This window comes from Berghia stephanieae, chromosome 1 (assembly GCF_034508935.2).
Source record: "Berghia stephanieae isolate SIO BIC M18660-M18661 chromosome 1, UCSD_Bste_1.3, whole genome shotgun sequence".
In the NCBI taxonomy this organism is placed as follows: domain Eukaryota; kingdom Metazoa; phylum Mollusca; class Gastropoda; order Nudibranchia; family Aeolidiidae; genus Berghia; species Berghia stephanieae.
In genome coordinates, this window is record NC_088360.1 from 128,176,599 (window position 1) to 128,190,239 (window position 13,641).

A 13,641-nucleotide genomic window follows, 5' to 3' on the forward strand; every position below is an offset into this window, starting at 1 on the left:
ACTGGCTAAACATTTGATTAGACATGCTGCGCTGCCATTTAGTGAGCGAAGCTCATGTTAAAAACATGGTATTGTAGAATGTTTTTCTTCATATTGCTGACATTGATCTCTAGTGTATATTGACAAATCCTTCACAGAAATTGATATACTCAACATATGAACTGTTGACAAACATTTGATTATTTTGAATACAAGATGTTATCCAAGATCAGATGCATGTAATGCTGATGCAATGAACTAGTTTCCCAATGAGCAAATGTATTTTACATTGCAAGTTAGTTGTTCTCTAACAAATCTTTTAATTCATTTTTTACTCCCAGACTCTAGGAGGTATGAAAAGAACTGTGGAGAATATCAAGGATCCATTGTTCCGTTTCTTTGAGCGAGAAGTGAATGTTGGTGCCAAATTGCTCCAGGATGTACGTCGGGATCTACAGGACATGATAAAAGTTTGTGAAGGAGACAAGAAACCAACCAATCACCACCGCTCCATGATGGCTGACTTGGTCAAAGGTATGAGGAGTCTAGTTTGGTAGTCTAGACCTTCTCTCTCTCTCTCTCTCTCTCTCTCTCTCTCTCTCTCTCTCTCTCTCTCTCTCTCTCTCTCATAACTATCTATCTATCCATCTGTCAATCCCTCCCTCCTTCCCTCTCTTCTTTATTTTTTAATTTTAAATAATTTTCGCTTAATTTAAATGTTATTTATAAACATTGAATGCGTTAAATTCAGAGATTTTTATACAAAAAATTTTGAGTTTGGTACCAATAAATTGGATGTGAGATAAAGGATGGAGTATCATTCACTGATATAATTTTTAGACAGCAATGATTTACTCACTTTGGATTTAATGTAAGATAATTTTAAAAGTTTGATCTCTAAAATCAGTGTAAGCCATAAAGCTTTCACATTTTTAAATCCAAGAAAATGTTTGGTCTGAAGATGTTTAAATATCAATTAAAACATCTAATGTATGATGATTATATATATTTTTTTAAAAATTAAGGGCTGGTAATGAAAAAGTTATGACATCTTATCCATGCTATCAGGTATCATTCCCCATTCCTGGAAGCGTTACACTGTACCCGATGGTCTAACTGTCATTCAATGGATCACTGATTTCAGCCAGCGTATCAAGCAGTTACAAACCATTTCTCAAGTCACTCAAACATCTGGTGCTAGAGAGCTGAAGGTATGTTTGCAAATTTCTATTTCTATCCAAACTGAATTCTCTCGACAAATCCATGTATTAAGTCCAACATAAATGCAATTTGTATAAGTAAAGTAAATTTTCCTTAGTCTCAGAAAATGTACTACCCTTGATGGCAACAAATTTTTTAAAAAAAGGATTCATTTAAAGTAAATAACTTGAACTCACGTAAATTCTTCCAAGTGTTTAAGGTCAGAAATAATCTGATTATCCAATACTTGTAATCATAATCCTGGGTGGGGTCATGACCTCCCATAGTGCACAGGAAGGTCACTTACAGTGTCTTCTATACCCCTATATCTGTTTTTCTGAGTTGCTTTCTGTCTTTGTCTTGGTTTTGTCCTAGTCCAGGCCAGAGTCCTTGACAGGGAGATAAACAGTCAAATGTATAGCTATAGTTTTGGGAGATGATATTTTTTCCCCTTGTAAATCCTCTCTGTTATTTACTGATAATTTTATTTGGTTTGGAAACATTTGAGTGTAGTGTGTCCTTTCAATTTTTAAATCTATAACTTTTATCAATCCAATTTTTTCCCCCTTTTACTGGTGCCTGAAATGACCTAAATGTGTCGCAATCGCCGTAAACCCCTTAAAAATTAAAACATAATCATAATCAGCTTTCAATGCTCTTTCATGTTACCTATCCTCATAATGATTGCTCCTCTCTTTTCCGCTCTTTTGACATTTCTGAATTTTTCACACTGTATATGAGAGAGAGAGAGGCAGAAAGAGTATGTAACATTTTTGTCATATCTTCCAGAACCTTCATGTGTGGCTTGGAGGACTGTTCATTGCAGAAGCTTACATCACAGCAACAAGACAATATGTGGCGCAGGCCAACCACTGGTCTCTGGAAGAACTCTATCTTGATGTGAGTTTTATTTACACTTTGAGATATGTGACCGCTTTTTTTCTTTCGTTTATTATATGATTATTTTAAATCCGAAAAGTGTAACTTGTAACGGCGAAGTTGCAAATTGATTGAGTAATATTCAGGAACTTTGGATTGAGCAGAATCTGGATACTGATACCAAAGATTTAGGACTCCTTTGGAATATCAATAGAAGTGTGTCCATAATGGGCTATTATGTTTCATAACTACGAACATATGTTAATTCAGACCTCATGTACCCTGACTCTATCGCAGACCATCTTTTTTGCCTGATTCAAACGGGAATCTCTTTACGATATTGATTCCTCTGGTTAAATTTTAAATAGAGATGATAGTTGCAACATGAAATGGGTCAATGTAAAATATCGATTTATGCATTGGGTGAATATCTGGACTTATTGTATTTTGCTACTCTTTTGCAGCCTCTGTATCCCACTATATCACTTAATTTGTCCCATTCATGCGGTTTTGTTCCTTTGTTCAAGAATGAAATCCTAGGGTCTATCCAAGCCATCTTTGGGATGTTATGCTAGGAAGAAGTCAGATTTAAATTTCATGGGAGATAAAATTTTGATTTCTTCTTAATCATCTCATAAATTACTATTATAAATTTTTAATTCATATGAATATTTCATAATAATTTTGAGTGTATCAATTTTGCTGTATAACTGTGACTGTTTCGATGTATTCTTAACGATATGGGTGATGTCGTTGATGTATTTTTACTTTTGTTGGTATAGAATATGGGCGATAATGTAGTTTTATAATAATTTTTCCATAGGTGAATGTTCAAACAGGAAAGTCAGCCAGTTTGGATGGCTGTAGTTTCTTGGTGACAGGTAAGTACTTCTCCATTGTTTAATCACATACAGTGTTTCCAGACATGTATGAAAATATTCAGTGTTGCATTATACAGACTGAGCTTCCATTTCTAGATACACAAACGTTGTTTATATAGACTATTATAGACTTTTGTGGACCAAATTAGGCAACTCTTGGACATTTTTAAATGTCTATTTGACTATTTGAGACGTTTTACCTTTATGACACTTTAAAAATTATTCATTTGTATGATTGCATATTAATTAATTATTACAAAATTTATACCATTTATAACTATAAACAATTTCTAAAAACAATTTTATGTGTTCAAACAGGTCTCAAACTTCAAGGTGCTGTTTGTAAAGATAACAAGCTCCAGCTTTCACCTACAATTTCTACGGATTTGCCTTTGACAGTCCTTAGATGGATCAGGTAAGAATATACTAACTTATACTTTTTTCTTTTGCTCATGTCAATGAATATACATACGTAGGAGGATCTATTCAGCTCATCATGTCATTTTGGTCGATATCCTGCCATTTTCATAATTCAACTTTAATGAAAAGGTCGTTTGACCAATTTGGAAGGAAAATTTATCTGGTGATAAAATTGTCTTACTTAACAATAAAATGGCCTTTATTTGAAAACTTAGCTTGTCTTGACCTACTTGCTAGATTGTTTTTTGTTTTTTTTCCCATCAAAATTCCCCACGTTAAAACATCATATAATGTGCATGCATTGAGATCTGTAGTTTTTACATTTAGTGGATGACTTCAATTAAGTTGATATCAAATTCCTATGGGATTGTTGGCTGTACTTTGTTTTTTTATTCATCAATTGAATTGACTTTTTAAAATGTTTACTTTGCCCGTATGAACAAGTTTATTGTTAATCGGTAGTATATTTTGTTCATTTGTCTCTCTGTGTTTTTATTTTTATTCTGTCACTGCTTAATCCTTATAAAATGAATAACAAGAAATGAAGTGAGTAGGAAAGTGCCAGAAGACAATAGAGAATAAAAAATTTGCGGCGATGATGGGGGCTTGAACCCTGTGACCGAGCCCCCATCGCCATTGTTTATTATCAACATAAGTGCTTGCTCCGCTCACTTTTCTTGCATAAAATGATTAACACCATTCATATTTCAACTTCTTGTTGTTTGTAGGATTGAGGAAGGTAAAGACATGACTAAGGGCAAGGTTAAGCTGCCCATCTACCTGAATGCCACCAGAGGACAATTGCTTTTCACCCTGGACTTCATTCCAGCAGAACAACCCTCTGACAAGGATCACAGTTTCTATGAGCGTGGAGTTGCCATCATCTCCTCCGACCTCAGTTAAATTGAGAATTCTCAAAATTCTGTACTTCCCTGTGCATAATGGATCAATGCTTCTAAACTATGTTTAGAGTTTTTAAAAAAATTATTCTTCACATTGCTTGTGTTATTACTTTTCTTTCTTTAACGGAATGGTATTATATTATTTTTCTTTTCTTATAATGTCTTAAGTGTTGCAAATGCTTTTCAGAATATGGGACTGAACTGTTCCAATAATTTCTACCACTTTTTTTGTCACCATAATCCTCATGTTTTTTTTTTTGTTTTTTTTTGTTTTTGTTTTTTTTAAAATTCCTAATTCATATTTTCAAGTTACTTTAATGTTTAATATGATTAAAATGTAATCGTGAATGGGTTTCCTTTCTTAAATAAGATTGAATTCATTATGATTAATTAATGCCCATGCAATAGGATTTAACAATTTCTCACAGTACAGATGTACTAGATGTACTTATCTTTTATTTTCCTCTCTCATGTAGTCATGAAATAAAGGTATGAATTTTATTTATTGTTTATTGATAAATTCATTAATTTTAAAAAGGACTTATTTTCATATTTACACCATCATCAAACCATCATAAAGTATTGTGACGTAGTTTATGGTAAAATTGAAATTAATAATATTTTGATAAGTAAGAGGTTTTCCTCAAGTAATATTTTCACTATTATATTTTGAAGGAGGGCATTTTATTTTCACAAACAAATCCATTCAGAATTAATGAAGTCTTGTGATTTTTCATGATTCGAATAGGGAATAGTTCCCACAGTTAAGTCAACATCATATGAAAAACGTCTCTCTCCATTGAATACCACACATCATCACAATTTAACTATTAAAAAATATTTTGTGGTTACATATTTTCACTCATCATATTATTTGATTGTAAGGCCTATTTACCTTAGATGATTTTCAATATTCCCTCCTATTTATCTACTGTATTGGTTTTTAGTTATACCCGTATTATGCTTTTTCCTTTCCTATATTAATGTTTCGTGGCTTTTTGGTGGAATAAATAATTGAGTAGCAATTTACTTTTGTTTGTGACTTTATTTTAAATACCAGATTACCTATATAATGCAAAGTAAATCTGACCGCCGTGTTAAAATTCATAATAGCACAGAGATGTGTAGAATTCTTCTCCTGAGCTATTTGGCCTGGTGGGTTCTTCACTGATCAACAACCTCGCTATCTCTTCTATCCATCCTGGGTGGGGTTCCTGACCTCCCATAGTGGGCAGGGAGATACCTGCTGTGTCTTCTATCCCTCTGTATCTGCTTTCTAATACTAATAGCTTTCTGTCTTTGACTTGGAATGAGATTACTTAGTATTTTGCTGACCCTGGCCGGAGTCCTTGGCTTGGATGGAAACAGTCGAATGTATAGTTTATTGTTATAGTTTTGGGAGAGATATTTTTTTCATTGTAAATCATCTCTCAGTTATGTACTGTTATTTTTTCATTTTTAACATATGATTTGTAAACATTTGAGTGTATGCCTCTTAGTTGGATCTTGTGCTGGTGTCTGGGTAAGACTTTTAGGTGATCTCAAACTAAGTACACTGATAGTGTGCTCTTGGAATCTACATATGTTTCCTATTTGAACTATTCCCATTTGTTTTACTTTTTCCTCAAGTCCTTTTAAGCGGGTGGTTGGATGGGAGCATCACCCTTGAATCATATACCTATGATGTTCGCATGGGTGTACGATCCGATAGTGATGTCGTTTCTTCTTCTCTTTACTAGCCTATCCTGCTTCTTTGGTTTGTGATTGTATTTTTGACAGGGGATATTTTTTTTCCTGTAAATCCTCCGGATGTTTGTTCTTGGTTATTTATAATTTAGCTTATGATATCTTTAGGTTATGATTTTGATTGACATTTGTACTATTTTTGTTAGATTGCTTGTGTTTTTGTTTCAGCGGTCTCTCATATAACCTCAATTGTGTTGGAAGAGACAACAAACAAACATAAGTCCTTTTAATTGTACATCTAGAATGTTTTTACTATCCAATTTTCTTCTTTTTTTACTGACGCTGATATAACCTAAATGTATCGCAAGTGCCGTAAAACCCTTTAAAAAAACAAACGAACGAAACTTCTATCCATCAAAAATCATTTGTCCTCTCTCTATGTGGCTTTGTGTCCTGTTCTGGAATGGGACTCTTATTTGGTGCCCCCTGGATCGTGCCAGGAGAGTTTTACTTACTTATCCTCTTGGTGCTTCAGTTGCACATGCGGGTGGTTGGATGGGAGCATCACCCTTGAATCGTATACCTATGATGTTCTCATGGGTGTACGATCCGATAGTGATGTCGTTTCTTCTTCTCTTTACTAGCCTATCCTGCTTCTTTGGTTTTGTGATTGTATTTTTGGCGGGTGGTTGGATGGGAGCATCACCCTTGAATCATACACCTATAATGTTCGCATGGGTGTACGATCCGATAGTGATGTCGTTTCTTCTTCTCTTTACTAGCCTATCCTGCTTCTTTGGTTTGTGATTGTATTTTTGACAGGGGATATTTTTTTTCCTGTAAATCCTCTGCCTGTTTGTTCTTGGTTATTTATAATTTAGCTTATGATATCTTTAGGTTATGATTTTGATTTACATTTGTACTATTTTTGTTAGATTGCTTGTTTTTTTGTTTCAGCGGTCTCTCATATAACCTCAATTGTGTTGGAAGAGACCTAAAGCAACAAACAAACAAAAAAAATCAGTTGCACATAAGACTGACGCATTAGATCTCCAACCATCACGGTTTGATGCCATCTTTGACATCTCTCCCTAAGTCCACTTCTGGGTCTTTATGTCACGCTCCAGGGTCCATCTCCTAGTCTCCTTGTTCCCTGTGGGGTACATCTGAGGGCAACCCTTGGTTCATCCGGAGGACATGGCCAGTTGAGAATGAACCTGGGACTACGGAAGTTGTTTTTTTTAATGAGAGCTATTTTTTCTTGCAATCAAACATATACTATTATTATAGTCATTAGTTTTGATACTGTGCTTTGCCATCATTTGAGTGTATCTCTCTTAGCAAGATCTTATGCTTATGCCTGGGTTGAACTTTTAGGGTAATGTCAAAATTAGGCACATCAGTGGATTGTTCGTGGAGGAATCGTTTGTCCCATACCAGTCCCCTTTGTTTTGATTTTTCTTTGGTGCTTTTGACTCCATCTACAACTTTTCTTCCATCATCTTCCTTTATACTGGCAACTATTGGTGTCGCAAGCACCGCAAAACCTCTAAAAGTAAAAACAAACATATCTCTGATATAGTTTACCAAAAAAAAAAAAATTATCTTTCTCAATAATTGGAACCAGTCTCACATTTTTTCTTGGTTGATCTTCAAGTGCGTCGCGTCAAAAGTCGAGTCCCTGACTATCTCACCATGCCCTTTTACTAACGCCATTGAAAACGGAAAGAAAGAAAAAAATCCAAAGGGAGTAGGGATGATGGTGGTGGGAAAAAAACCCAGAAGGTATCTCTTTTTTACTTGTTATCCTTGCAAATAATCCCTTATTATATTACGTATATATTGAGCAATTCTGGGTGGGTTTTTTTTTAACACCCCCCCCCCCCCCCCCCCCTCATCCCGTAGTGGGCAGGTGTCACTTGCTGTGTATACTGTCCCCCTATATCGGTTTACTGAGTTTGCTTTCTGACTTTATCCTTGAAATGGAATTGCTTTGTTTTGTCTACTCTTTTGCCGGAGACCTTGGCTTGGAACGAAATAGTCACATGTATAGTTATAGTTTTGGGAGATATTTTTTCCTTCTAAATCATCTCTCTGTTATGCTAATGATGTTAAATTTAGTTCATCCTTGGTTTGGGTTGTTTGAGGTGAACAATACAGCTGTAACTGGTTTGCGGGTGTTTTGTGGTTAGTGACATAATCGGTTCGAATGCAAGTGAAATCACGTGATTGTTTTCTCATCACTCAGGAGTTATTATTATTATTATTATTATTATTATTATTATTATTATTATTATTATCATCTTACACACCTGTTACACTTTTAAAATGTTTTTAATATAAAATATGGTTTGTAAACATTTTAGTGTATTCCTCTGGTGGGATCCTGTGCTTGTGTCTGGATGAGACTTTTCGGTGATCTCAAACTAAGTACACCGAAAGTGTGCTCACGGAATTCAAATCTGTTCCCCTTTGTCTTACCTTTTCTTACGTGCTTTCAATTGTAAATTTATAAAAAAAATTTTAACAATCCCATTTTCTTCCTTTTTACTGGCGCTGAAATGACCTAAATGTGTCGCAAGCGCCGTTACAAAAAACCCTTAAAAAACATAAAACATAAAAAATGATTGTTAGTGTAATATTGTAACCTTGACCAATATATAACTTTGTCCCACGATGGGAGAATGAAGTGAAGCATTAATCAGCGAGCGTGATAATTCCGTGCGAAAATACTCCTCCTAGATAGTACTAGATAGTACATAAATGTTAATGATTATTTCAAAGTGTCACACGAGGTGTCATACTTCCTTCCAGCCGTCGTCCTCCCACACTCGTTACAGACAATCCCGTATGACACGATTCGTCATTAATATAATCTGAGTTTGATATCACTGAAAACCTCAACAATTTATTTTTATTTAAAGCTTTACGATGTCCCAACCCATCAATCAACTGTCATTGCTATTATTGAATCACTCTCCTTGTTTCTACTGTATTCATAATTAAATTTATATTTATATCATAATAGATCTCCATGATGTTAAATTTAGTTCATCCTTGGTTTATGTTGTTTGAGGTGGACAATAATAACTGGTTTGCGGGTGTCTGGTGGTTAGTGACATCATCGGTTCGAATGCAAGTGAAATCACATGATTGTTTTCTCATCGCTCAAGAGTTATTATTATTATTATTATCATCATCATCATCATCATCATCATCATTATAATTATTATTATTATTATTATTATTATTATTATTATTGTTGTTGTTGTTTTGTTTTTGTTTTTGTTTTCTTCTGACCACAATGTCAATCCAGAAGGGATTCGATGGCTGAGTCGGTTAGTTTTGTCCGAAAGTACTTTAAGATAAGTGTCTTTTCCAAAGATTAGCAAGCCATTTTACTGTCCTTTAAACGTTACACAAACGGGATAAATCCCGACCCCATGGGCCTTTCGTCTCGAAAGACTTGTTAACCCCCCCCCCCCCCCCCCCCCCCCCCCCCCCACGCAATAAAAAAACCCAACAAAACAATGCAATTTACCATTGTAAGACATCGATTTTCTATGGCCGCTCGCGAGTTGAAGCCAAAGGGAGAGCTAGGTAAAGAATCGCGAATGAAAAAGCTTTTTTGAAATAAATATGATAATTCGAAAAATAAACAAACAAACAAATAAAACGAACAAAGATAAAACAAACAAAAAAAAACAAAACAAAAGGAAATGTCATCGATATAAACCAATTATATTTTCCTTTCTCTTTCTTTCTTTTTTTTTTTCATTTTGATTATGTAATATAACACTACGTGAATTCCTCTCTGGTATACAATGTCATTGTTAAAATAATGTGACCCACCGTCTGAAAGCGGTATTATGTCGGGGTTAACTTGGTGCAGGAAGTTAGTGAATCTATAACCAGAAATATGAAACTTGGGGTTATTGCATTTCATTAAAGGAGGAGATTACATAAATGCAATTTCTTACATAGCAAAAAGGTCAAAGTTCGTATTTCTTATATTTTTATTTTAAATTCATTTGCAGGGGTCAGATTCATCCCGACCGAAGTGTACATGTATGCAGGTATGACATCCGAACCCACTAATAGTCTGGTTGCCAAGTCATGATTTTAACCATAACCCAAAAAAAGCGTCCGCCAAATTTTTTTTTGCATTTTATCAAAGTTGAACATCTCAAGATTAAATGTCTGAATAGTGCTGCCCTGAGCACATTGAGCATTTTGAGAAATTACGTCACAAAGGTCACGAAAAGGTCATTTTTAAAAATCCTCAAAAATCATTTTATATTATAAAGAATGAAAGATTTAGTCAAATCAATTACAAAAATACTTCTGTTTAAAAAATTGGCCGAATAGTTGACAAGTTATTAGCAATTTAACTATCCAAAAGGTCAAGGTCACTGCCAAGATGGTCTCGTAAAATGACCCAAATATAGCCGTGTTTGGTATCAAATTGAAGGCCTTGAAAAGACCAATACAGAATTTATGTTATTTATGCTATTTGTTGGTATTTAAATTTCCTACAGCGGTGAGAGTATAATTGGGATAATCAAAATTGACATTTTGTGTGGAAAAGGTGTCAGATCACACAAAAACACGGAGAGAGTCTCCATATAGAAAGACAGTGCCTTGTTTTGGTCTTTAGTTTTCTTCGCCTTTGCTTTTTTACATTGATATTTACTGAAGGACAAAAAATAGAATGATAATTTTCGGCATATCTGACATGTATCTCTGGTAAACTAAATCACTCATCATCAATGTCATTGTCACTTGACTCATCACTTGACACGGAAGCAGCTTGATAAAGGAGATTTTGACAGCACTCACGATCATGGCATTTACAAAATATTGTGCATGGAAGCTGCGCGGCAACACAGCCACATTTTGATGATCCACAGGGTTGTTCAGAAGAACATCCGCATTGAATAGTCTCTAAGAACTCGGGCGGTACACTCGGTGTGTTGCTTGGCACTGTGGTTGGAACAAGTGATTTGGTTGCTGGCAACTTCATCCATCCAAAATCTGTTGGTTGTAAATCTGGGGAGTTTTTTGAAGACTATGATACCAAATTGCTGTCTGAATGTGCGCTCTTTTGGTGTTCTCACAGAATGCTTCTGAGGTAGGGGGTATGGTTTTCAAGTCAGGGACCTTTTTAATGATTTTTCCCCGTTTTCTTCAGCCAAACTTTGTACCTGGCGCCAGGCATAGTTGCTTCATCGTGAACGCCGTAGCATGCAGTTATGAAGAAGGTGGCTTCTTGATAACATCTTCAAAACTGGCACTGGTGTTTCCAAGGTTGTCCAGTCTGTGTCCCTTTTGAAGAACTTTGATGACTGTGTTTTTTCCCTATACCATACGGTTTAGCCACAGTATCACCGCCAGATAGCGCATGTGCTGCAAGAAGATAAGGCACAATTTCTTGATTTCTCGAGACCGTTTTCCCAATGTCAACAAGTCCACGGTCCCTACTTGTAGCTTCCATCATCATCGAGCAGTGGCTGGAGTCCAAGTCAAGCTTGTGGTAGAAATGAACTAACAGTACAAAGACATCCGTATCGTCACTAACCACCTTAACAACATTGGTCAATGAAGCAGCATGTATTGCTTGTTTCACCATAAGGACATCCGCTTCGTCGTGTGTCGTCTCCAAGTCTGTCCTTGTGGAGACTTTTCCATTTTTAATTTGGAGAGGAGCATTTTCGTGTCCTGTGATAACGAGATGCCTTATACGTGGTTGAGCTACAGCCCTGGACATTAATTCCGTACAGAGTATGCTAATCAATTGCTTTTTGTTCTCAGTGCAGGCAAGAATTGAGCCTTGAGCAGGCAGAGGAGTGTGTACCGTTCGAACTTTTATACTGCGACTTTGTCGAGTAGCACTTTTGATGCTGAAATCATGATATCTGTCAAAGACAAGGTGCACGTCACTTTTGTCCATTTTCGGCAATAAGAGTGTCCAAAAACTATTGACATAGTCTTGGATGGTTCCTTTGGATGGCCAGTTTACACAATAAAGAAGTGCGCATCCATCTAAGATCACGATCTCAGGATGTTGTCCCCCACAAGCAGAGACAGTTTCTTGCAGATTTCTCTTCAGAGCAGCTTTTGTAGTAGCAGTACGCATGTCTCCATTGTCACTGAATAAAGATGTCGGCTATGGTGCCAGTTCATATTTAAAGAGAGACTCCATGTCAAAATCTCGACAAGCCATTAATCCCATAGCGCGAGAATAAATCAAACTTGTGTCGTATATTGGACCACGGTCACTTTGAATAGATTTTTTCCCGGCTGCCATTGTTGTCACTTTGGTAGAAAGTGCTTTATATAATTCATTGGGCCATGTTTTCTCAAATTCTTTCATGTCCGTGGTACCGATGCTGATAGAATCGTCTACATTGACAGATTGAGGGCTTACTTTTCCATCAGAGATGTTCTCAAGGCAATCAGGATGCGCAGTTGCACTTAGGGGGTTGATGCATCTATCTAATTTTGTCCGAATTTTTTCCCTGTCCAGCGCATCACTAGCGATGCGCGCATTCGTTTCCTCTTTATGCATTTCCAGAAAGTCCTTTTTGGAACTCTCAGTCAATTCAGACAATTATTTCAGAAGACGACTGCTGGTGTGAAGGCTAAGGGCCCATCGCTGAATGGTAGAGTGTTTGAGTGTTAAACAGACAATCGCTATGAGGGCGATTAACGTTACAGAAACCGGGATAAATTCAGGCACCAGGGGCCACATGGCTCAAAATATTATTTTTTTAAAAGGAGTATAATAGTGATGAGTTAATAGTAATAGGACAAATATTTCTTTTCTCTTTTTTTTTCAGAGTTGGAATCAAATGGAAAAAAGGTTGCCAGGAGCATATATATATATATATATATATATATATATATATATATATAATATATATATATATATATATATATATATATATATATTGCTATTACATCAGTTCAAATTGTTAAGTGTTTCTGTTGGCTAGTGAGGGATCCCTTGTAAAGCGCTTTAGTGGACAGTGCACTATACACATACTTGTACCCAGTAACAAATATTGTGCTCAAACGGAGCACCATACTTTTACTACCTACCGGAAAGAAAGAAAACATGAATGAATGATTGAAAGAATGAAAGTGGGTCACTTTAACTGAAAACCTATTTTTAAAACGGCATTTACCTTTTATTTAACTTTGATGGGGGCATAAAAGGGTACCTATTATGGTTTATAGACATCAGTGTTCTGATAAAACAAAACAGACGGAGCAGTCGGCGTGTACGTTTGCTGCCGTGAACTGACACATTCAGTCTGTGCTGTGTCAAGGCCAAACCGCGAGTCACGTATGGAAAACCATTGTAACCAATTATGGATCCTATGATTACCGCATACAAAATCACATTTTATTAAAAATGCTCAATGTCTACAGACCGGCACTAATCATGATAACACTCCGCATATATATCGTATTCCGATTCCGTTAAAACATTTTTGGCGGACGTTATGTAAGGGTTATGAAGGTTTCCTCTAGACTATAATGGGCCTATTTTAACATTGTTGTAATGAACAATATTTTGCGTCATTTTAAAAAATATTTCCATGACAACAATGAGCCCACAATGAATTGGGATATCAGACCTGAAAATAAGTGCACGTCGATCCCGACATAATCCCGTTTTGAGATGGTAG

At 35.8% G+C, this 13,641-nt stretch overlaps 1 protein-coding gene across 4 annotated transcripts in view; it reads left to right on the plus strand.

The window, feature by feature from the left end:
• Positions 1 to 5,286, plus strand: part of LOC144963106 (cytoplasmic dynein 1 heavy chain 1-like) — a 73,448-nt gene extending 68,162 nt beyond the window's left edge. For all 4 annotated transcript variants that reach the window (XM_078896760.1, XM_078896762.1, XM_078896761.1 and 1 more), the window contains 6 exons: positions 321 to 513; positions 1,048 to 1,190; positions 1,969 to 2,079; positions 2,882 to 2,939; positions 3,258 to 3,354; positions 4,088 to 5,286. In XM_078896760.1, the coding sequence (XP_078752886.1) occupies positions 321 to 513; positions 1,048 to 1,190; positions 1,969 to 2,079; positions 2,882 to 2,939; positions 3,258 to 3,354; positions 4,088 to 4,262 (777 nt within the window). In that variant the 3' untranslated portion in view covers positions 4,263 to 5,286. The remainder of the gene's footprint in view (positions 1 to 320; positions 514 to 1,047; positions 1,191 to 1,968; positions 2,080 to 2,881; positions 2,940 to 3,257; positions 3,355 to 4,087) is intronic.
• Positions 5,287 to 13,641: the final 8,355 nt, after the last annotated feature.